A 21,861-nucleotide genomic window follows, 5' to 3' on the forward strand; every position below is an offset into this window, starting at 1 on the left:
AAAACAGTGATTTCAGAAAGTATTCACACCGACTTTTTCCACATTTAGTTCTTTATTTCACCTTTAATTTAACCAGGTAGGCCAGCTGAGAACAAGTTCTCATTTACAACTGCGTCCTGGCCAAGATAAAGCAAAATGACAAAAACAACAGTTACATACAAACATACAGTCAATAATACAATATAAAAATCTATATACAGTGAATAAAAGTAGTGAGATTAGGGAGGTAAGGTGATAAATAGGCCATAGTGGCAAAATAATTACAATTTAGCATTAACACTGGAGTGATAGATGTGCAGATGAAAGTAGAAATACTGGTGTGCAAAAGAGCAAAAAAATAACAATATGGGGATGAGGTAGTTGGGTGGGCTATTTACAGATGGGCTGTGTACAGGTGCAGTGCTGCTCTGACAGCTGATGCTTATAGTTAGTGAGGGAGATATAAGCCTCCAGCTTGAACTTCTTCCACTTTCTAATAATTGCACCAACAGTTGTTGCCTTCTCACCAAGCTGCTTGCCTATTGTCCTGTAGCCCATCCCAGCCTTGTGCAGGTCTACAATTTTATCCCTGATGTCCTTACACAGCTCTGGTCTTGGCCATTGTGGAGAGGTTGGAGTCTATTTGGTTGAGTGTGTGGACAGGTGTCTTTTATACAGGTAACGAGTTCAAACAGGTGCAGTTAATACAGGTAATGAGTGGAGAACAGGAAGGCTTCTTAAAGAAAACCTAACAGGTCTGTGAGAGCCGGAATTCTTACTGGTTGGTAGGTGATCAAATACTTATGTCATGCAATACAATGCGATTTTCTGGATTTTTGTTTTAGATTCCATCTCTCACAGTGTACCTATGATAAAAATGACAGACCTCTACATGCTTTGTAAGTAGGAAAACCTGCAAAATCGGCAGTGTATCAAATACTTGTTCTCCCCACTGTAGATGGTCCAAATATTCAAGCTCTGTCAAGTTGGTTTTTGATCATTGCTAAACAGACTTGCCAGAGATTTTCAAACCAATTTAAGTAAAAACTATAACAAGGCCACTCCGGAAGATTCAATGTCATCTTGGTAAGCGACTCCAGTGTATATTTTGCCTTGTGTTTTAAGTAATTGTCCTACTGAAAGGTGAAGGTCTCTGTGTCTATTGGAAAGCAGACTGAACCAGGTTTACCTGTAGGATTTTGCCTGTGCTTTGCTCTATTCCATTTATTTTTTTATCTTAAACTCCCTACTCCTTGCCGATGGCAAGCATACCCATAACATGATGCAACCACCACCATGCTTGAAAATATGAAGAGTGGTACTCAGTGATGCGTTTGCCCCAAACATAACGTGTTGTATTCAGAACAAAAAGTTAATTTCTTTGCCACATTTCTTGCAGTTTTACTTTAGTGCCTTATTGTCAACAGGGCACATGTTTTGGAATATTTGTATTCTGTACAAGCTTCCTTTTGACTGTTATTTATGTTAGCATTGTGGAGTAACTACAATGTTGTTGATCCATCCTCAGTTATCTCCTATAACAGCAATTAAACTCTGTTTTAAAATCACTTATGGCTTTATGGTAGAGTCAAATTAACATGAAATGATCTGGCAACAGATCTGACTTTGCTGCAGTCAGTATGCAAATTGCAGGCTCCCTCAACTGCTCCCTCAACTTGAGACATCTTTGGCATTGTGTTGTGACAAAACTGCACATTTTAGAGTGCCCTTTTATTGTCCCGAGCCCAAGGTGCACTTGTGTAATGATCATGGTGTTTAATTAGCTTCTTGATATGCCACACCTGTCAGGTGGATGGATTATCTTGGCAAAGAATAAATGCTCACTAACAGGGGGGGTGTAAACAAATTTGTACACAATTTTTGTGCATATGGACAATTTCTGCGATGTTTTATTTCAGATCATGAAACCAACACTTTACATGTTGCGTTTATATTTTTGTTCAGTGTAAGGTGGTGGTATAGTCCCCTCAGCGCCTGATGCACCATAAAACATGTTAAGATTATTTTTATCACTGACAATTAATTGATGGTAACAGGCATCTGCATTCATCAAGTATTTCACAACTGCTGTAAGGACCAAGGAGCCTGTTGGAATTGCCTTGAAAACATGCTGCAGTGATGACGTCATGGGCCACACAGCCCAAACCCAGTTCGCTGCTGCTTAGTTCACATTACGACCAGCAGGCTACACAGTTCACAACATCCTTCAAATAGAAAGTGCAAAGCAAAGCACACACCTTTGATAATCCATTGAAATTCAGAGCACTATCCCCACTGGGCACACACTGGTTGAATCAACGTTGTTTTCACGTCCTTTCAATGAAATTACGTTGAACCAACACGGAACAGACGTTGAATAGACGTTCTTTTTAGGCACTTTCTTCTCCTCCTTTCACCAAAACTGGGGATCTGGGGTGGGTTTCCCTTAAGCTTTGTAGCTAACATGGTACTTTATCTATCTCGACCACGCCGTCCCACACCACTCGTAGAACAGCAAAACGCTTCATTTTGCGCATTTCGTTTGTTCACACAGAAGAAACATCAATGGTCACCCTCTCTTGGCTGTGCAGCGGAGTTGTCAGACAGAAAGTAGGTGCCAGGCTAGCTAAGAACCTTTCTTTGGGGAAACTATAATACTCTGTATGAGAACTGTTGTACCAGTTTGGGCAGTGGAGGCCCAGTTGTATGATTGGTTTTGGTGTCATGATAACAAAGACAATGTCCCCATTGTTGTAAATTGAAAATCAATACAGACAATGGTGGAAAAAGAGCTGTGTGGTGGTTTGGAGTGGTTACTGTACCTGGCACCTCCACTCCGTAGACTACCACGTCCATCATGTCGAGCAGACGGCTCAGGGTTCCCTCCACCTCTGTGGTCGACACGTTCTCTCCCTTCCAACGGAACGTGTCCCCTGTACGATCCTTAAAGTACATGTAGCCATACTGGTCCATGACTAGGACGTCGCCTGGAGAGAGAAAGCAAACAGATCAGTAACAAAGCTGTACGATCCTTAAAGTACATGTAGCCATACTGGTCCATGACTAGGAAAGACACCTGGAGAGAGAAAGCAAACAGATCAGTAACAAAGCTGTGCGTTTGTAAAAGTACATGTAACCATATGGGTCCATGATGAGGACCGCCATTTTTATTTAGCCAGGACAGTCCACTCAGTAACAAATACCACTTATCCAGACAGAGACTTGTGAAATGCAGTCATCTTTGACTGGGCCAAGGTTAACTTCTTCGATATAGGGGGCACTCTTAATTTTTGGATAAAAAAAAGGTTCCCATTTTAAACAAGATATTTTGTCACGAAAAGATGCTCGACTATGCATATAATTGACAGCTTTGGAAAGAAAACACTCTGACGTTTCCAAAACTGCAAAGATATTATCTGTGAGTGCCGCAGAACTGATGCTACAGGTGAAACCAAGATGAAATTTCAAACAGGAAATGGCCCAGATTCTGAAGGCGCTGTGTTCCAATGTCTCCTTATATGGCTGTGAATGCGCCAGGAATGAGCCTACACTTTCTGTCGTTTCCCCAAGGTGTCTGCAGCATTGTGATGTATTTGTAGGCATATCATTGGAAGATTGACCATAAGAGACTACATTTACCAGGTGCCCGCTTGGTGTCCTCCGTCAAAATTATTGCATAATCTCCAGCTGCGTGCATTTTTCCATTTTCTTCAGAGGAGAAACACAACTGCCACGAATGATTTATCATCGAATAGATATGTGAAAAACACCTTGAGGATTGATTCTAAACAACGTTTGCCATGTTTCTGTCAATATTATGGAGTTAATTTGGAAAAAAGTTTGGCGTTGTAATGACTGAATTTTCAGTTTTTTTTCTTAGCCAAACGTGATGAACAAAACGGAGCGATTTCTCCTACACAAATAATATTTTGGAAAAACGGAACATTTGCTATCTAGCTGAGACTCCTCATTGAAAACATCCGAAGTTCTTCAAAGGTAAATTATTTTATTTGAATGCTTTTCTTGTTTTTGTGAAAATGTTGCCTGCTGAATGCTAGGCTAATGCTATGCTAGCTATCAATACCTCTTACACAAATGCTTGTGTAGCGATGGTTGAAAAGCATATTTTGAAAATCTGAGATGACAGTGTTGTTAATTCGGAAAACGTTTGACGTTTTGGTGACTGAATTTTCGGTTCGGTAGCCAAATGTGATGTACAAAACGGAGCGATTTCTCCTACACAAAGATTCTTTCAGGAAAAACTGAACATTTGCTATGTAACTGAGAGTCTCCTCATTGAAAACATCCGAAGCTCTTCAAAGGTAAATTATTTTATTTATTTGGTTATCTGGTTTTTGTGAAAATGTTGCGTGCTAAATGCTACTCAAAATACTAAGCTAGCTTAGCATACTCTTACACAAATTAGTGATTTGCTATGGTTCAAAAGCATATTTTGAAAATCTGAGATGACAGTGTTGTTAAGAAAAGGCTAAGCTTGAGAGCAGGTGCATCATTTTCATTTTATTTGCGATTTTCAGAAATCGTTAACGTTGCGTTATGCTAATGAGCCTGAGGCTTTATTCACGATCCTGGATCCGGGGTGGGGAGTATCAAGAGGTTAACAAAAGGCTAAGCTTGTGAGTGAATATATTTCTTTCATTTATTTGAGATTTTCATGAATAGTTAACGTTGCATTATGCTAATGAGCTTGAAGCTATGATTACGCTCCCGGATACGGGATTGCTCAATGCTAGAGGTTAAGCTCTGTAGTAGATACCTCAACACCTCAGTCAGAATGTGTGCGTGAGGGAGAGAAAGACAGACAAATAAAGTCTCTCTCAGTCTATAAAGTTAAATAGCTTCTCACCTGAGAGATAGGCAGTGTCTCCCTTCTTGAAGACACTGTTAGCAGTCTTCTTGCTGTTGGCTCCTTCGTTCACGTAGCCGTCAAACCTTCTCAGGGGGTCTTTCTGATTGATCCTGCCTACCAACTGGCCGGGCTCACCTAGAGAGAGAGCGAGAGAGATAGATAAATTTGGATTTTTCCACAAGGACATATACAGGATACTACCCTCCACAACAACTTTCACTCCAAATCAAAACTCCAAACCTACAACATGATTTTGGACAAAATTACATGGAAGGATTCCTACTACCAAAGATTCTTATTCCCAAGGACTATACAGCAAGTGCCAACAACCAAGAAAAGAAGCACAACGGAAACCTGAAAACTCCATCCAACCTGGAACTGAGTGACTAATGTTTAGTCTGAAGCTACTTTTAAAGCCTAGACATTACGGCAGGGTAGCCTAGTGGTTAGAGCGTTGGACTAGTAACTGAAAGGTTGCAAGTTCAAACCCCCGAGCTGACAAGGTACAAATATGTCATTCTGCCCCTGAACAGGCAGTTAACCCACTGTTCCTAGGCCTTCATTGACAATAAGAGTTTGTTCTTAACTGACTTGCCTAGTTAAATAAAGGTAAAAAAAATAAAAGAATTACAAAAAGATGTATTGAATTTGAGCGCTCCCTCTACTCTACCGTGCCCTAATTGTATTACTGCTGATGATATCTGGAAATGTACAGGTACACATTGGCCCATCTACTGTTGTTTGTCCATGTTTTATGCTGCTACCATGTTGAAGTCATGTGGTGTTGAACAGATCCGTCTGCAACTTCAATTAGCAGTGAGGTTTGTGAGAGGTGTCAAAGCTTCACCCATCCAATTGCAGAGGCCTTTGAAGCCCCCTCCCTCTGTGCAGAGGTCATTACAATACAGTACCCCCTGGATGTAAAAAATGAGAAGCCATGGAAAGAGGACAAAATAAGCTCCTTATGGACCATAAAGAGACTTTTTGTTGACTGCTATAAAAATGGTCCCCTGATGCAGGCGCTGAACGTAAGCAACTTAATTTTCCACACAGACCATCCCCTGGCATGGCACAGAGCTATATTAACACACTACCCCTCTGTTAACAGGGGGGTGTTCACAAAGGGTAGAAACTCAGGAAAATATTAAATAATGACCGAGTCAGCCAATGTCAACCTGTACAAGTCTGGAACAGTATTGGTACAGGGCAATCCCAAAACAGTTTCAGCTGGACTTTCTCATAATCATAGAGGGAGTGCAGCAGGAGAAGCTCTCTTATGAGAAAGATACCGAGCGTGTCAGACCTCTTCATTACTCAACCCCACAGATGAGTAACCCCAAGAGGAAAGTTAACCTCCCAGCACAGAGCACTAGTCCCTCATTGAAATGAAGGATAAAATTCACCCAGCTAGAAGTAAGGCAGGTGGAGCTGGAACAGCAGGTGAAAACACTCCAGCCAACACAAAAGAATTTGTCCAGCTCAACAACATCCCCTCAACCAGAACTGGCGAGCCATGTCTGCACTCTGGACTGTGGTGAGACAACATTAACAGGAGAAAGAGCAGAACACTAGAGGAGAAGGTGGGAACGATGACGTGTGACAAAACAACCCATTAGAGACAGGCCACCCCCGCAGAGAAGTCAGCAGAACAGCCCCCCTCAGACCCTGACCATAGCCTCAACATCACAGCAGGATAGACAAATGAAGAAGCCCACACACACTCTGTGGCTTGTGTTCCTTATGGACTCGAATGGGAAATATATACAAGAAAATAAACTGTGGTGTCCAAACACCTAGCACGCCCTAGACCTTCTGTCTGAGGACCAACTAGGGTCACCCAGCCACATAATAATACACACATGCACAAACGACCTGAGAGCCGAGCAGGAAAGGGTGGCCACAGCACTCAAGGGAGTGATTGGAAAAGCTTATTCTACTTTTCTCAATGCACAAGTGGTTATCTCCACCCTGCAACCATAGGGCGGGTAAACACAAGTATTTCCCGTGACTGTGCCTCAAAACCAAATGTATACCTAACCCACCACTCCCCCCTGGACTTGAACTGCCTTTAAGACCAGGTCCATCTGTACAAGGCAGCAGAGCCCACCTTTGCCAGAACCCTAAAGGACATTGCCCTCAACCGCAGCCCCAACACCTCACACAGGAGCCACAGATCAACAGACCACCTGCCAAGACCACATCCAATCAGTACCCCCCTGCCCCCCAAACCAACCATGCCCCACCCCGTATAGGCCCCTTCAGATCAGACCTATGCCCCCACCTGCCCACCCCATACCCCCCACTCCCGCAAAGAGGGCCTAAATATGAAAAGTCACACATACGCCCAGGCCGTGAGCAGGCAAACAGGCCCACTCTTACACTAACATGTACCAGATGCTCATCAGCCTCTTCTCACACTTACTGGTCTGAGGCCAAACCACACAATTAACATTGGACACTTTTGGAACACAAAGCCTTCCATCTCATCCTGGAATATCCAAGGCCTGAGGTCATCTGCCTTTGGCCTAAAGAGCAGGAACCTGGACTTCACCAAAGAACTCAGAAATACAGACATTGTCATCCTACAATAAACATGGTATAGAGGAGATGGACCCACTGGTTGCCCTCTAGGTTACAGAGAGCTGGTAGTCCCATCCACCAAACTACCAGGTGTGAAACAGGGAAGGGACTCAGGGGGTATGCTAATTTAGTATAGAGCTGACCTAACTCACTCCATTAAATTAATCAAAACAGGAACATTTTACGTTTGGCTAGAAATGCAAAAGGAAATGGTCTTAACAGAGAAAAATGTCCTCCTGTGTGCTACCTACAGTGGGGAGAACAAGTATTTTATAACCTGCAAAATCGGCAGTGTTTCCTACTTAAAAAATTAGACATCTACATGCTTTGTATCATAGGTACACTTCAACTGTGAGAGACGGAATCTAAAACAAAAATCCAGAAAATCACATATGAGACCAATGTCATTGGTCTCATATATTAAAATAGCATACAAAAACAAATGGATAGCGTACAATCATAGATACAATTAGGCTACATAAGCCTACAAACGTTTAAAACAGCACAATCACAGTCATCACAAGAATGGCTTCAGATCAACGTCTACGTTGAGACCGAAGGGAACAAGAGTCTTTAAACTATCCCCAATATTGAATCTCCTCTCCCTGAAAATACTTTGTTAGTTACTTTTGATGTTGAGTCGTTATACACAAATATTCCACATGAGGGCGGTATTGAAGCCATGGAACATGTTCTTCTGCAACGTGACCCTAATGAACTACCTTCCAGTGCATGCATAACATTGGCTGAAATGGTACTCACACACAACTACTTCATGTTTCTAAATGATTTCTTTATTCAGACAAAGGGTACTTCTATGGGGTCCCCCATGGCTCCGAACTATGCTCATTTGTATGTGGGTTACATGGAGAAACAGTCTAAAAACAGTTTATTTTTTAAGTGTCCCACTCCATCTTTGCCAATCCATGTCAGTTAGTGCCATCTTTGCCCACAATGGAAATAACCTTTTAAGATGTATTTTGTTATCCTTGATGATTGTCTTCAATTGTATGTGGAGGCGTCACCAGCTGGCGCCCTTGTGTCTGTATTTAAATGTTAAAAACGAAATCATTAATCAAACCCTATCATTGAAGTCTCAAGGAATGACTAGTCATCTAGCTCTGAGTAGAACTGCTCTTTCACATTGTCAGGGCTTGGTTATTGTCAGGGCTTGGTAATGTAGGGCTTGGTTATTGTCAGGGCTTGGTAATGTAGGGCTTGGTTATTGTCAGGGCTTGGTTATTGTCAGGGCTTGGTAATGGTCAGGGCTTGGTTATTGTCAGGGCTTGGTAATGTAGGGCTTGGTTATTGTCAGGGCTTGGTTATTGTCAGGGCTTGGTTAGGGCTTGGTTATTGTCAGGGCTTGGTTATTGTCAGGGCTTGGTTATTGTCAGGGCTTGGTTATTGTCAGGGCTTGGTAATGTAGGGCTTGGTTATTGTCAGGGCTTGGTAATGTAGGGCTTGGTTATTGTCAGGGCTTGGTTATTGTCAGGGCTTGGTTATTGTCAGGGCTTGGTTATTGTCAGGGCTTGGTTATTGTCAGGGCTTGGTAATGTAGGGCTTGGTTATTTGTAATGTCAGGGCAGGGCTTGGTTAATTGTAGGGCTTGGTTATTGTCAGGGCTTGGTAAGGGCTTGTAATGGGGCTTGGTTATTGTCAGGGCTTGGTTAGGGCTTGGTAATGTAGGGCTTGGTTATTGTCAGGGCTTGGTAATGTAGGGCTTGGTTATTGTCAGGGCTTGGTAATGTAGGGCTTGGTTATTGTCAGGGCTTGGTAATGTAGGGCTTGGTTATTGTCAGGGCTTGGTAATGTAGGGCTTGGTTATTGTCAGGGCTTGGTTATTGTCAGGGCTTGGTTATTGTCAGGGCTTGGTTGTAGGGTCTTGTCAGGGCTTGGTGTATTGTCAGGGCTTGGTAATGTAGGGCTTGGTTATTGTCAGGGCTTGGTTATTGTCAGGGCTTGGTTATTGTCAGGGCTTGTCAGGGCTTGGTATGTCAGGGCTTGGTTATTGTCAGGGCTTGGTTATTGTCAGGGCTTGGTTATTGTCAGGGCTTTGTAGTATGGGGCTTGGTTATGTAGGGCTTGGTTATTGTCTTGTTATTGTCAGGGCTTGGTTGGTTATTGTCAGGGCTTGGTAATGTTAGGGCTTGGTTATTGTCAGGGCTTGGTAATGTATTGTCAGGGCTTGGTTATTGTCAGGGCTTGGTTATTGTCAGGGCTTGGTTATTGTCAGGGCTTAGTTATTGTCAGGGCTTGGTTATTGTCAGGGCTTGGTTATTGTCAGGGCTTGGTTATTGTCAGGGCTTTGTAATGTAGGGCTTGGTTATTGCCAGGGCTTGGTTATGTAGGTGCGTAGGCACTAATTATTGTGGCATGCCTGGTCTTGTTGAGAGGAATCCTGATTTTCACAAGGCTCATTTCTGCCAGAAGGTGTCATGCAGATGTGTGAAGGTTGGTCTACCCCATGTACTCTGTCCTTGTCGTTTTGTTTCCCTTTCCACCTATAGCCACCTACTGGCTCAATGATGGTGCCATCGTCAGCTAACCTCGTTTCACTCAGAGCTGCTATGTCAATCTCACATCTGCTCAGTTCCCTGGACAGCAAGGCAGCTTTTTTGGTGTTTTATTAGGATCCCCATTAGCTGTTGCAAAAGCAGCAGCTACTCTTCCTGGGGTCCAGGCACGCCGCTTTGCGTCGTGCCTAAGAACAGCCCTTAGCCAGGGTATATTGGCCATATACCACACCCCCTTGTGCCTCATGTGTTAATTAACCCATAGGTGGGGTAGTGGTTGACGGATGCCAGGGTGGGCCGGCACACCTCGTTTCTGGGGCCCACAACTGCTCAGAGATCTCCTGTAGTTTAGCCTGGAGTCTCTTGATACATGTTTCTTAGAGCCCCCAAAGACTAGGCCCGGCTCTGACTGCATGTGTAGGTACAGATGTGGGTAGACATGTGGGTACGGATGTGGGTAGGCAGGTGGGTACGATGTGGATAGGCAGACACACAAGAAACTGCGGACCCTCATGATGAGTTCAGATGTTTTTCTGGGGCGGCCCCCACCCACATCAAAGTTGCCCATCTCACCCATACCAGGCTTGCACAGCATTCAGAATGTCAGGGTTAAGGTCTGCTATACTAAAACCATCCAGGCCTGAGAGAGTAATACTATATAGCTATACTAGTAGTGACGTACCAGGCCCACAGGGAATGCAGACGCCATCGGGGCCTCTGATGAGCTCCATGGTCTCCTCATCTACCTTCACCAGTCTGATGGGGTAGATGAAGGGGAGGATCTGGCTGTTGAAACCACATGCTCCTGTCTGTAACAGAGACAATACCATACTGTTACCGTCAACCTATCTGAAACCACTGAACCTCTGTTCAGCTTTACAGCAACACACCATAGCTATGATTCAGCAAATCAATGGGAGAATGGAGACAGACAGCATGCAGTCCAAATTCAATACAAAGTGACAGAGGCCATCACTGACCACTATACCCTCATCTTTACTTTGAGGATGAAATACCATGTGTTTTTATGTGCATTGAGATGTGAAGTGAGAGCCATAATAAAGATCAACACTACACAGAAGATGTTCATTCCCTGGGACCACACACTATAGAAAAAGCAGGCCCTCAGAGCCAAAATGTCTGCCAATACCATAAAATAACTATGAGAGTATCATCATTTGCTTTCAGCTCTTTGCTGTGAGATCCAAAATGTCCTCCTAGCGCCTCACCATGTTGTCGAAGTTTCCCAGGCTACAGTTGCACTCTGTGGCTCCGTAGAACTCTGCTATCTGTGGTACGTTGAAGCGAGAGGTGAACTCTTCCCAGATGGACTGGCGCAGGCCGTTACCGAGCGCCATACGGACCTTGTGTTTACCCTCTATGTCCTTTACCGGCTGGTTCAACAGGTACCGGCAGATCTCCCCGATGTACTGGACAATCTGGAGATCAGAGAGACGAACAGTCAGTGAGTCAGTCACCAGCACAATGAGACGAGTGCAGATAAGTGAAGAACCCACACCAATCTACAGATCAAAATATTATTTTATTATTCCCCAAATCTTCTGAGTTTGTTGTCTTTGGGTACTTCTGTAGAACAACAGTCTTATAATGCTGTCTACACACATGACTTCCTGTTTATTTACATTTTACTACTTTGACCACCTGAACAGATTTTTCCCTAAACCCTAATGGTAAATCCAAAATATCCTTGAGCTATCGCTGTAGATAAACATCAACACAGTTGAACAGAGCAGTAACACAAAACATGCATCTTCTCTCTACTGGTCTCCTATTCTGTACATATGTGTCATACAGTCTCTGAGCTACTGGCAGTCAGCTAGCAGCGTGTCTCTGTCTCACCGTGCAGTTGTACTTGGCACAGTCGTCCCAGAACCGGGAGGCAGAGAACTTCTTCTTGATGACCACCGTCATGCCGTGGATCAGGCACTGCCCCACGCCAACAATGTTTCCTGGAGAAGACATGCACACGTGTTTCAGAAACAATTACAATGGACGGACCACACACACACACACACACACACACACACACACACACACACACACACACACACACACACACACACACACACACACACACACACACACACACACACACACACACACACACACACACACACACACACACACACACACACACACACACACACACACACACACACACACACACACACACACACACACGTTACCTGCGGAGTGGTAGAGTGGAAGGCAATCGTACAACACATCATCAGACGTCATACCGAAGCCGTAGTATACCAAGGCTGCCATGCGGTAGTACCTATCAAACACACAGGTGAGAGAAAGAGTGAATTAGAAGACGGGATAAGATGGGAAAGAGGGAGAAAAGAGAGCTCCAGAGAGTGAGAAAAGAGAGCTCCAGAGAATGAGAAAAGAAAGCTCCAGAGAGTGAGAAAAGAAAGCTCCAGAGAGTGAGAAAAGAGAGCTCCAGAGAGTGAGAAAAGAGAGCTCCAGAGAGTGAGAAAAGAGAGCTCCAGAGAGTGAGAAAAGAGAGCTCCAGAGAGTGAGCGAGAGAGAGCGAGTGAGCGAGAGAGAGCAAGAGCACGGGAGCTCCAGAAAGAAAGTGAGTGAGAGAGCGAGCTCCACAGAGAGCGAGAGAGAGCGAGCGCCACAGAGAGCGAGCGCCACAGAGCGAGCGCCACAGAGAGCGAGCGCCAAAGATCGAGAGAGAGCCACAGAGAGCGAGAGAGATAGCGAGCGCCACAGAGAGCGAGAGAGATAGCGAGCGCCACAGAGAGCGAGAGAGATAGCGAGCGCCACAGAGAGCGAGAGAGATAGCGAGCGCCACAGAGAGCGAGAGAGATAGCGAGCGCCACAGAGAGCGAGAGAGATAGCGAGCGCCACAGAGAGTGAGAGCCACAGAGAAGAGCGCCACAGAGAGCGAGAGAGCGAGCGCCACAGAGAGCGAGAGAGCGAGCGCCACAGAGAGCGAGAGAGCGAGCGCCACAGAGAGAGAGCGACAGAGAGCGAGCGAGCGCCACAGAGCGTGCGCCACACAGAGCGAGAGAGAGCGTGCCCCACAGAGAGCGAGAGAGAGCGTGCCCCACAGAGAGCGAGAGAGAGCGTGCCCCACAGAGAGCGAGAGAGAGCGTGCCCCACAGAGAGCGAGAGAGAGCGTGCCCCACAGAGAGCGAGAGAGAGCGTGCGCCACAGAGAGCGAGAGAGAGCGTGCCCCACAGAGAGCGAGAGAGAGCGTGCCCCACAGAGAGCGAGAGAGAGCGTGCCCCACAGAGAGCGAGAGCCACAGAGAACGAGAGAGAGCGTTCGCCACAGAGTGACAGAGAGCGAGAGAGAGCGTGCGCCACAGAGAGCGAGAGAGAGCGCGCCCCACAGAGAGCGAGAGAGAGCGCGCGCCACAGAGAGCGAGAGAGAGCGCGCGCCACAGAGAGCGAGAGAGAGCGCGCGCCACAGAGAGCGAGAGAGAGCCTGCGCCACAGAGAGCGAGAGAGAGCCTGCGCCACAGAGAGCGAGAGAGAGCCTGCGCCACAGAGAGCGAGAGAGAGCCTGCGCCACAGAGAGCGAGAGAGAGCCTGCGCCACAGAGAGCGAGAGCCTGACAGAGAGCGAGAGAGCTGCGCCACAGAGAGCGAGAGAGAGCCTGCGCCACAGAGAGCGAGAGAGAGCCTGCGCCACAGAGAGCGAGAGAGAGCGTGCGCCACAGAGAGCGAGAGAGAGCGTGCGCCACAGAGAGCGAGAGAGCGTGCGCCACAGAGAGCGAGAGAGCGTGCGCCACAGAGAGAGAGAGCGTGCGCCACCGAGAGAGAGAGAGAGCGTGCGCCACAGAGAGAGAGAGAGAGAGCGTGCGCCACAGAGAGCGAGAGCCACAGAGAGCGTGAGCCACAGAGAGCGTGAGCCACAGAGAGCGAGAGAGAGCGAGCGCCACAGAGAGCGAGAGAGAGCGAGCGCCACAGAGAGCGAGAGCCACAGAGAGCGAGAGAGAGCGTTCGCCACAGAGCGACAGAGAGCGAGAGAGAGCGTGCGCCACAGAGAGTGAGAGAGAGCGCGCCCCACAGAGAGCGAGAGAGAGCGTGCACCACAGAGAGCGAGCGCCACAGAGAGCGAGAGAGAGCGTGCGCCACAGAGAGCGAGAGAGAGCGTGCGCCACAGAGAGCGAGAGAGAGCGTGCGCCACAAAGAGTGTGCGCCACAGAGAGCGAGAGAGAGTGTGCGCCACAGAGAGCGAGCGCCACAGAGAGCGAGAGAGCGTGAGCCACAGAGAGCGTGCGAGAACGTGCGCCACAGAGAGCGCGAGCGCGACACAGAGAGAGAGAAAGATATATACATATATATATCTAAGATCCAGAGTGCATACCTGCTGTGCACCACGATGGCAGCTTTGGGCATCCCGGTGGTCCCAGATGTGTAGATGTAGAACAGACGATCTGGAAGACCGACATATGGGGAGAAATCAATAAAAACATACAACAGACCTACAATAGAAAACAGTGGAGAAAGCAGTAAAACTCGGGGCTTGATTGATCTTGCCTGGAATACTCCAGAAATTGCAAACACTGCACTTTAGACAGGTTCAATCAAACATTGCACTTTAGACAGGTTCAATCAAACACTGCACTTTAGACAGGTTCAATCAAACACTGCACTTTAGACAGGTTCAATCAAACACTGCAGTTTAGACAGGTTCAATCAAACACTGCACTTTAGACAGGTTCAATCAAACACTACACTTTAGACAGGTTCAATCAAACACTGCACTTTAGACAGGTTCAATCAAACACTACACTTTAGACAGGTTCAATCAAACACTGCACTTCAGACAGGTTCAATCAAACACTGCACTTCAGACAGGTTCAATCAAACGCTAAAACGTATTGGAAAGAAAAATACTAACCGAGTCCAGGTTTGGCTCCTTCTAAACTGACTGAGTGTGATTGGACAGATTGATTAACTGACCAGTGAAGCAGCGGTCTGGGCGGATGGGCAGGTGGGTCGGGGCGGCATCCAGTAGAGGCTCCAGGCACTCTGTCCCTGAGGGGACACGTTTGGGGTCCCAGTCCCCTGAACACAGCATCTGTACCGTCTTCCCCATGGAACTGTGGACCTCACACACAGCTGTAGGACAGAGGGAGGGAGGACGGGGAAGAGGGAGAGAAAGGGAGTGGGAGGTAGAGAGAGCAAGGGAGAGAAAGGGAGTGGGAGGTAGAGAGAGAACGAAAGGGGGCGATAGGGAGAGAGAGATGGAGAGTGAGACAAGACAGGAAAGTGATCTTAAAGTTAATGTCACAGAAACAGAGAATCAAATAAAACCCTTGGTTTCCCAGACTCAGACTAAGCCTGGTCCTAGACTAAAAAGAATGTAGTCCAGCACTAGTCCAAATCTACAGTATGTCCAGGAATGGGCCTTTAGCATGTACAATTTACTTAAATAAAGATTTATAGCCCCCTGTCCATCTCTCCATCCACTTCCTCCCTCCATCCGTCATTCAAACAATCCCTCCAGCCACCTGTCACTCAGCCACTCCCTCCATCCCACAGCCTCCCTCCCTCCCACCATCCATCCTCCCTCCCACCATCCATCCATCCTCCCTCCATCCATCCTCCATCCCACATCCTCCCTCCATCACCCATCCTCCCTCCATCACCCATCCTCCCTCCATCCCACATCCTCCCTCCATCACCCATCCTCCCTCCATCCTTCCTCAATCCTCCCTCCATCACCCATCCTCCCTCCATCACCCATCCTCCCTCCATCACCCATCCTCCACCCATCTTCCCTCCATCACCCATCCTCCCTCCATCACCCATCCTCCCTCCACCCTCCCTCCATCACCCATCCTCCCTCCATCACCCATCACCCATCCTCCCCCAATCCTTCCTCCATCCTCCCTCCCTCCCTCCATCCATCCTTCCTTCCTTCCTCCATCCATCCATCCTCCCTCCATCACCCATCCTCCCTCCATCACCCATCCTCCCTCCATCACCCATCCTCCCCCCATCACCCATACTGCCTCCATCACCCATCCTCCCTCCACTAACTCCCCTGGTCCTCACCCTCGGTCAGCTCGCTGCCGAACACCACAGCCTTAGCGTTTGAGATGGTGACGCAGTGCACCAGGGCCTCCAGCCGCAGGTTAAAGTTGATCAGAGCAGCCTCCACTCCTATCTTGGCCATGCCCAGCCAGAGGCCCACGTACTGGGACCGGTTCTCCATGAAGAGAGCCACCACATCCCCTTCCACGAAGCCCCTCTGGAGCAGCAGGTTGGCTACACGGTTGGAGTACTCATCCAGCTGCCGGAAGGACCACTTCTCGCCTGTGCCCTCGAAAATGAGCGCAGTCTTGTCCCCATGGCGACGCACCGTCTCGGCAAAGATTTTAGGGAGGGTGTTTCGTTCCTTCAGGTGACGATTGACGTTTGACTTCACCTTGAGGAGGACGCCTGCCGCACTGTGGAGGAGAGGGAGGTTAAAGAGGGGCTGAGAAACAACAACTCAGAACTAAGAGCCTAAAGAGAACACAACGTTAATATGAATGTAGAGACATGGTGGTAAACTAGCAGGACTTGCATGCCCTAATGAACACAACCCCGATGTTGTTCTGCATGGTTTTCCTGACTAAATAGCAGCTGGTGTGAAGTACACTGAGGAAGCAATAAACTACATTAAGCAATCTATCAATACATGTTTTGTTTCTGGGATCAAAGTTCAAATCCAGGAAAAGCTTCCAATTTACATTGAGAAACAAATACGCTGATAAAACTGTAGCTTGTAACTTTATAACTTTTATAATAATTTTATAACTGTGGCAATTCTTGAGCAAACAGACAATGTCCATTTAAAGACTCATTAGTTAGTGAAATAGCGGCTTTCAGTTGTAAAATATTGTAACACCAAGGTTTGTTTCGCTCTCCAGGACAAAGTCTAAATAAGCAATAAAACATCCTATTCATGAGGATCAGCTATAGATGACATTTTCAGAAAGCTGTACATGCCTCCTGCAAGTATTTTACTGTATGATTTGAGTGGGAGTAGTACTCTTTGTATTTTACTGTATGATTTGAGTGGGAGTAGTACTCTTTGTATTTTACTGTATGATTTGAGTGCGAGTAGTACTCTTTGTATTTTACTGTATATAAAAGTTATACCCTTTCTATTCATAAGCTATACAGGTCCATCGAGGTTTGAGGTTGTCCCTCTGAACGGGCAGGTTTAACTGAAACCATTCCTTTGGGGTGTGTCACTCAAGGGGTACGAGGCGTCTCTCCAACCAGTGACTAGTTCCTCTTTAGTTTTATTACTAAACTGTACAGTAGGGTAAAGGGAAACAGAGCCCCTCACATGAGTCTCACAATAACAGCCAATCGCCACTACTACTCTTTTAACACTATCGTGCGAATCCAAACTGCACTGTGCTGGCTCAAATATTTGATTTTCATTGCCCTATCCTGCCTGGTTTCAGCCACTATGGTGGACGGCTCACCAGAAACATTCCTTTTTCTATCTCACTTGCAATAATATTTTATTTTTATTTGACCAGGTAGGCCAGTTGAGAACAAGTTCTCATTTACAACTGCAACCTGGCCAAGATAAAGCAAAGCAGTTTGATACATTCAACACAGAGTGAACATGGAGTAAACAAACACAGTCAATAACACAATAGAAAAGTGTATATATACCGTGTGTGTAAATGAGGTAAGATTAGGGAGGTAAGGCAATAAATAGGCCGTAGTGGTGAAGTAATTACAATTTAGCAATTAAACACTGGAGTGATAGATGTGCTGAAGGTTAATGTGCAAGTAGTTGCACATTCAAGCAATAATAAATTATACGTTTGTCCCTAATGGAATAAACCTTGTCAGCCACACGGGTTTCATCATGGTCATAGATGAATCACATAATAAATAAATGAATTTATAGGTTGGTTTATTATGTGAGTCATCTATGACACTGATGAAACCCGTGTAGCCGACACAATTGTCCCTAATGGAATAAACCTTATCATGTCTAAGACCACTGCGCCACTCGCTCGAAGACACTGCATCTCACTGCAAGAGGTGTCACTACAGTCCCTGGTTTGAATCCAGGCTGTATCACATCCGGAAGTGATTGGGAGTCCCATAGGGCGGCGCACAATCGGCCCAGCGTCTTCCAGGTTTGGCCAGTGTTAGCTGTCATTGTAAATAAGAATTTGTTCTTAACTGATTTGCCTGGTTAAATAAAAGGTGAAATAATATATTTTGTTAATTGAAAGTGAGATAGGACATTACTTTACTTCTCTGACTAATCAGGTCGACACACCACAAACTTCACTCCAAGTAAGGGTTTTTCTGGTATTTTGGTAACAACCGATTCCCCTTCCCCAATCCAGACACTTCAGAACATTGAAGTGTCACTACACCAATCCAGACCTTTCGGATCAGAACATTGGGGAAGGGGAAGTACCTGTCACCATGGTGAACAGATCACAACACTAGCTAGCTTTGAATGTGAACTCGTAATACAGAGGAACCTCAGCACCTGTCTCTCATCTGTCTACTTTGTCTTTACTCTCCCCGCCACGTTTAGTCTCTTGTTTGTCCTTGAACATTCCTCCATACATGACTAACTCAACATTCCCTTCTGTAACACCCATGAGCTCTTGTCTCCTCTGTGGCACATTCCTCCTTGTCTTACAGGAATGTGCTGCTTTTCTTGTTGTAGACAATTAAACTCCTAACCATGGTGAAGGTATCTGTTGTCTGAATGTATTGGTTGTTTAACGCCATTAAAACCTTGTTTCTGTAAACGTGCTTCTGACTTGCAGACAGGTGTAGACAGGTGTAGACAGGTGTAGACAGGTGTAGACAGGTCCACACTGACACAAACCCAACATCCCACACTATACTTCCACTCACTGTAAATCTCTTCTGATGGTTTTGGCGAAAATGAGTACGAACTTCCAGCCTCCAGAGCCCAGGTAGAAGATGAGGATGGAGGGGAGGACCTGGAACCAGGGCAGGCCCACCAAGAGACGGAGCAGGAAGAGGAGGACGGTGCAGCAAGCCAGGCGCATCATCCTGGAGAGGAAGGAAAACAAGTCACCGTTAATGTCATCATGTTACATCCATTTTCTGGATTTAGAACAACAAGAGTCTCGATCAATGGTTCCATATTTCTGAAAAAGAGTTAGTCAATTTGGCTTTTGCAAAGGACACCTTGCTTCCTTGTCTCCCTCCCACGAAACAAACGTTAACAAGCCGTTCTAAAGCTTGAAAAACTAGAATTATAATTGACAAAACACGTTCACTTTTTTTCCTCTCTCTTCTGTTCTAGCACAGAGGTTGCACTCACAGTGAACCTGTGGTGTGTGGTGTGTGGTCTTCTCTACTTCCTAAGTTGAAAGTAGTCATAGTGCTCTCTGGATAGGAGTGCCTACTGAATTACTAGCTAATATATAAAATATACCCTTACAATAGATCTACAGCCTACAGTCTGACCTTTTTGCACAAGATGAGTGTCACCACCAGGTACGGTAATTAATTTAACCTTTTACTGCAGTGGGCTAAATTAGGGCCATACAGAGTGATTCTTGGTCATCTTAAACAAATCTACTTTGAAACAAAAGTATCCACCTCACACACATTGTTGTGGGCTTAAAAAAAGGCACTTGTACCATGTCAGATGTAGAGTTGAAATGTATTACATGTTGAGTTTCCATCCCAATTATACACTTTATAGACATTACAGAAGACTGAACTATAACAAAACTGTTTGACATAGAAAGACAGGATTTTCATTAAAAAAGTAATTATGAAAAATATTAATAACTTTCCACCCAAGAGGCCAGAGAGTGTGCTATTGGTCATTGACTGCAGGAAAGGGCTACAGAGGGTGACCAAAAACACAACCTTTGCTACCTCCAAGCCTTTCCTGAGCAGGAATCACATCTAGTTGTGGAAGATTAGTTCTGTTCATCCAGGGTTTTCTCCATCAGGGGAGAGAGGCCTCACTTTCTCTGTTCTAAATCTCTACAGTGGTTCCTTCTTCACCCCCCCCCTTAAAAGGTGTTCCTATTTATTTATCACTTCCAGATTTAGACCACTACATTCAATTATGGACAGGCCCTATGCGTGTCTGTCTCTGCAAGGTCCAGTTTGTGACGGTCCTGACAAAAGAAGTCTTCCTGGCCATGTACAAGGACAGCACCACAATCGATGTAAAAACTAGGCCAAAGGTACAAGGTATATGTTGGTATCAAGGAATTATAAAATTGGCTTTGGACCAATAGCGTCATGTCGGTATGCAGCACCGGAGATAAATGTTGTTTATTATGGTTCTTGTCTGGACATCCTGTCCATTTACAGCACAAGCTTGGGCTCACAGATTACATTAAAATTGACGATTTACTGTCGGACACAGAGACTAGAGCCAGCACATATCACGAGGACACATGCGTTAACAATAGTTGGTACCTGTGTCAACAAGATCACATACTTTTTGTTTACGAGATATATATTTCCGTTACGAAGGGGGAGCAGGATGAGTTATGATCCCGTGCGTCAAAGTGCTCATCATCAAGACTCACTCTGCGGCACGAGGGATATTACATGCTCTGGCCAACATGGCAATACATACATTTATAATGTAGCTTGGGCTATGGCCTTCATAGAGGGTGAAACATTGCTGCGATTAAATAATATTACTATTTCCTTGGCTATAAATCATCATCATCATCATCATCCAACATCAGAAAAGGTGAATGTTTAACAACTTGATCTATAAACTATATTGTTTAACGCACCGTAGCGTTGTAGAAGCAGCAGTACTGCGGTAGTGGAGAGAGGCGTGCTCACTGCTGATGGGAAATTCATCAGATAAAAAAGCTCGAGCCCATCACCAGCAGCTACGCCATGTGCGCGAGCCTACCAAATAGAACCTAATCAGAACCGTTACATCTCCATTCGATCGAACGTACCCGTTGTCCATTTATGATAAGATGATAAGTGGAGCGCAACGAACGGCACACTAGTTTGGAGTGGTGGCTATCGTGCAGACTCTAAATGTATTGTGTCAACGCTGCTGACTGTATCCCGTTTTCCGCAAACTGCACTCTTGGAGCTGATCGCTGTATAACATTAGGGTAGGCCTACATAAGTGAAGATAAATGGTCCAAAAGAATCAAACCTGGTCCATTCAAACACAGGCTTCCTTCCATATATACACTGGCAAGGTTGATAAAGGACAGTTGGGTGAAGCCTGAGCTATTCAGATTTCACTAGGCTAGGCTACTAAATAGGCTAATAATGGATCCAGAAACCCAGACCACTGAATGATATAGAAATTACAAGCGTTATGAGGCCTACCTTGTTTCACGTCCCCCACAAACACAGTAATGTGCGTATTACACCGGACGTGGAACTCGTTTTGTACAATTCCACCTTGATTGGTTTAGCAAAACCTTCCACCGCTCTGGCGTCTACTTGCACATTGACAGACACAAGGGTCTCAGATAACAGCGCATTGCCCCCCCCTCCGGCGTATTTATATCAAATTTGCCTGCCCCCTTGATTCGACTTTGCCTCTATAGAAATCATCCGCTCATTCCTATCGCCAGTACAATTTTTTTCAGTTTCATTGTAGCAATAAACTCGCTCGCCACAGTAATTCGAATGACCTTATCATTTTCTTAGTTGAGCCGTCCTCCGTATCCACCGGTATTATGTGTAAGCAGCGTAGATTGACTAGCGCTAGGACCAATCAAATTACCCATAGTTTATAATTGCTTCCCATAGAGGTGGAGCCTGCTACAGCAAAACTTTCACAATCAAGGAAATGCGGCCCTTCTTTCGACGAGTGAGTGCACGCCTCATTCCAGCCGGTTGTGACACCGACACGGGCCTGCTGTGGGACTGTGTGACGCGTATTAAACCCACATAGCTACAAATCG

At 45.8% G+C, this 21,861-nt stretch overlaps 1 protein-coding gene across 2 annotated transcripts in view; it reads right to left on the bottom strand.

The window, feature by feature from the left end:
• LOC135548138 (long-chain fatty acid transport protein 4-like) overlaps positions 1 to 21,648 on the bottom strand; it is a 29,387-nt gene extending 7,739 nt beyond the window's left edge. Inside the window, exons 1-11 of one of the 2 annotated variants that reach the window (XM_064977428.1) lie at positions 21,278 to 21,646; positions 18,830 to 18,991; positions 15,989 to 16,383; positions 14,891 to 15,049; positions 14,292 to 14,361; positions 12,150 to 12,241; positions 11,803 to 11,912; positions 11,172 to 11,381; positions 10,625 to 10,751; positions 4,847 to 4,984; positions 2,802 to 2,966 (exon numbers count right to left, since the gene is read on the bottom strand). In XM_064977428.1, coding sequence (XP_064833500.1) covers positions 2,802 to 2,966; positions 4,847 to 4,984; positions 10,625 to 10,751; positions 11,172 to 11,381; positions 11,803 to 11,912; positions 12,150 to 12,241; positions 14,292 to 14,361; positions 14,891 to 15,049; positions 15,989 to 16,383; positions 18,830 to 18,990 — 1,627 coding nt within the window. In that variant the 5' untranslated portion in view covers position 18,991; positions 21,278 to 21,646. Of the gene's footprint in view, positions 1 to 2,801; positions 2,967 to 4,846; positions 4,985 to 10,624; positions 10,752 to 11,171; positions 11,382 to 11,802; positions 11,913 to 12,149; positions 12,242 to 14,291; positions 14,362 to 14,890; positions 15,050 to 15,988; positions 16,384 to 18,829; positions 18,992 to 21,277 lie in introns of both variants that reach the window. The other variant, XM_064977429.1, reaches the window with a different exon arrangement.
• Between the last annotated feature and the right edge of the window lie 213 nt (positions 21,649 to 21,861).

The sequence above is a fragment of the Oncorhynchus masou genome, chromosome 11, assembly GCF_036934945.1.
Source record: "Oncorhynchus masou masou isolate Uvic2021 chromosome 11, UVic_Omas_1.1, whole genome shotgun sequence".
Lineage (NCBI taxonomy): Eukaryota > Metazoa > Chordata > Actinopteri > Salmoniformes > Salmonidae > Oncorhynchus > Oncorhynchus masou.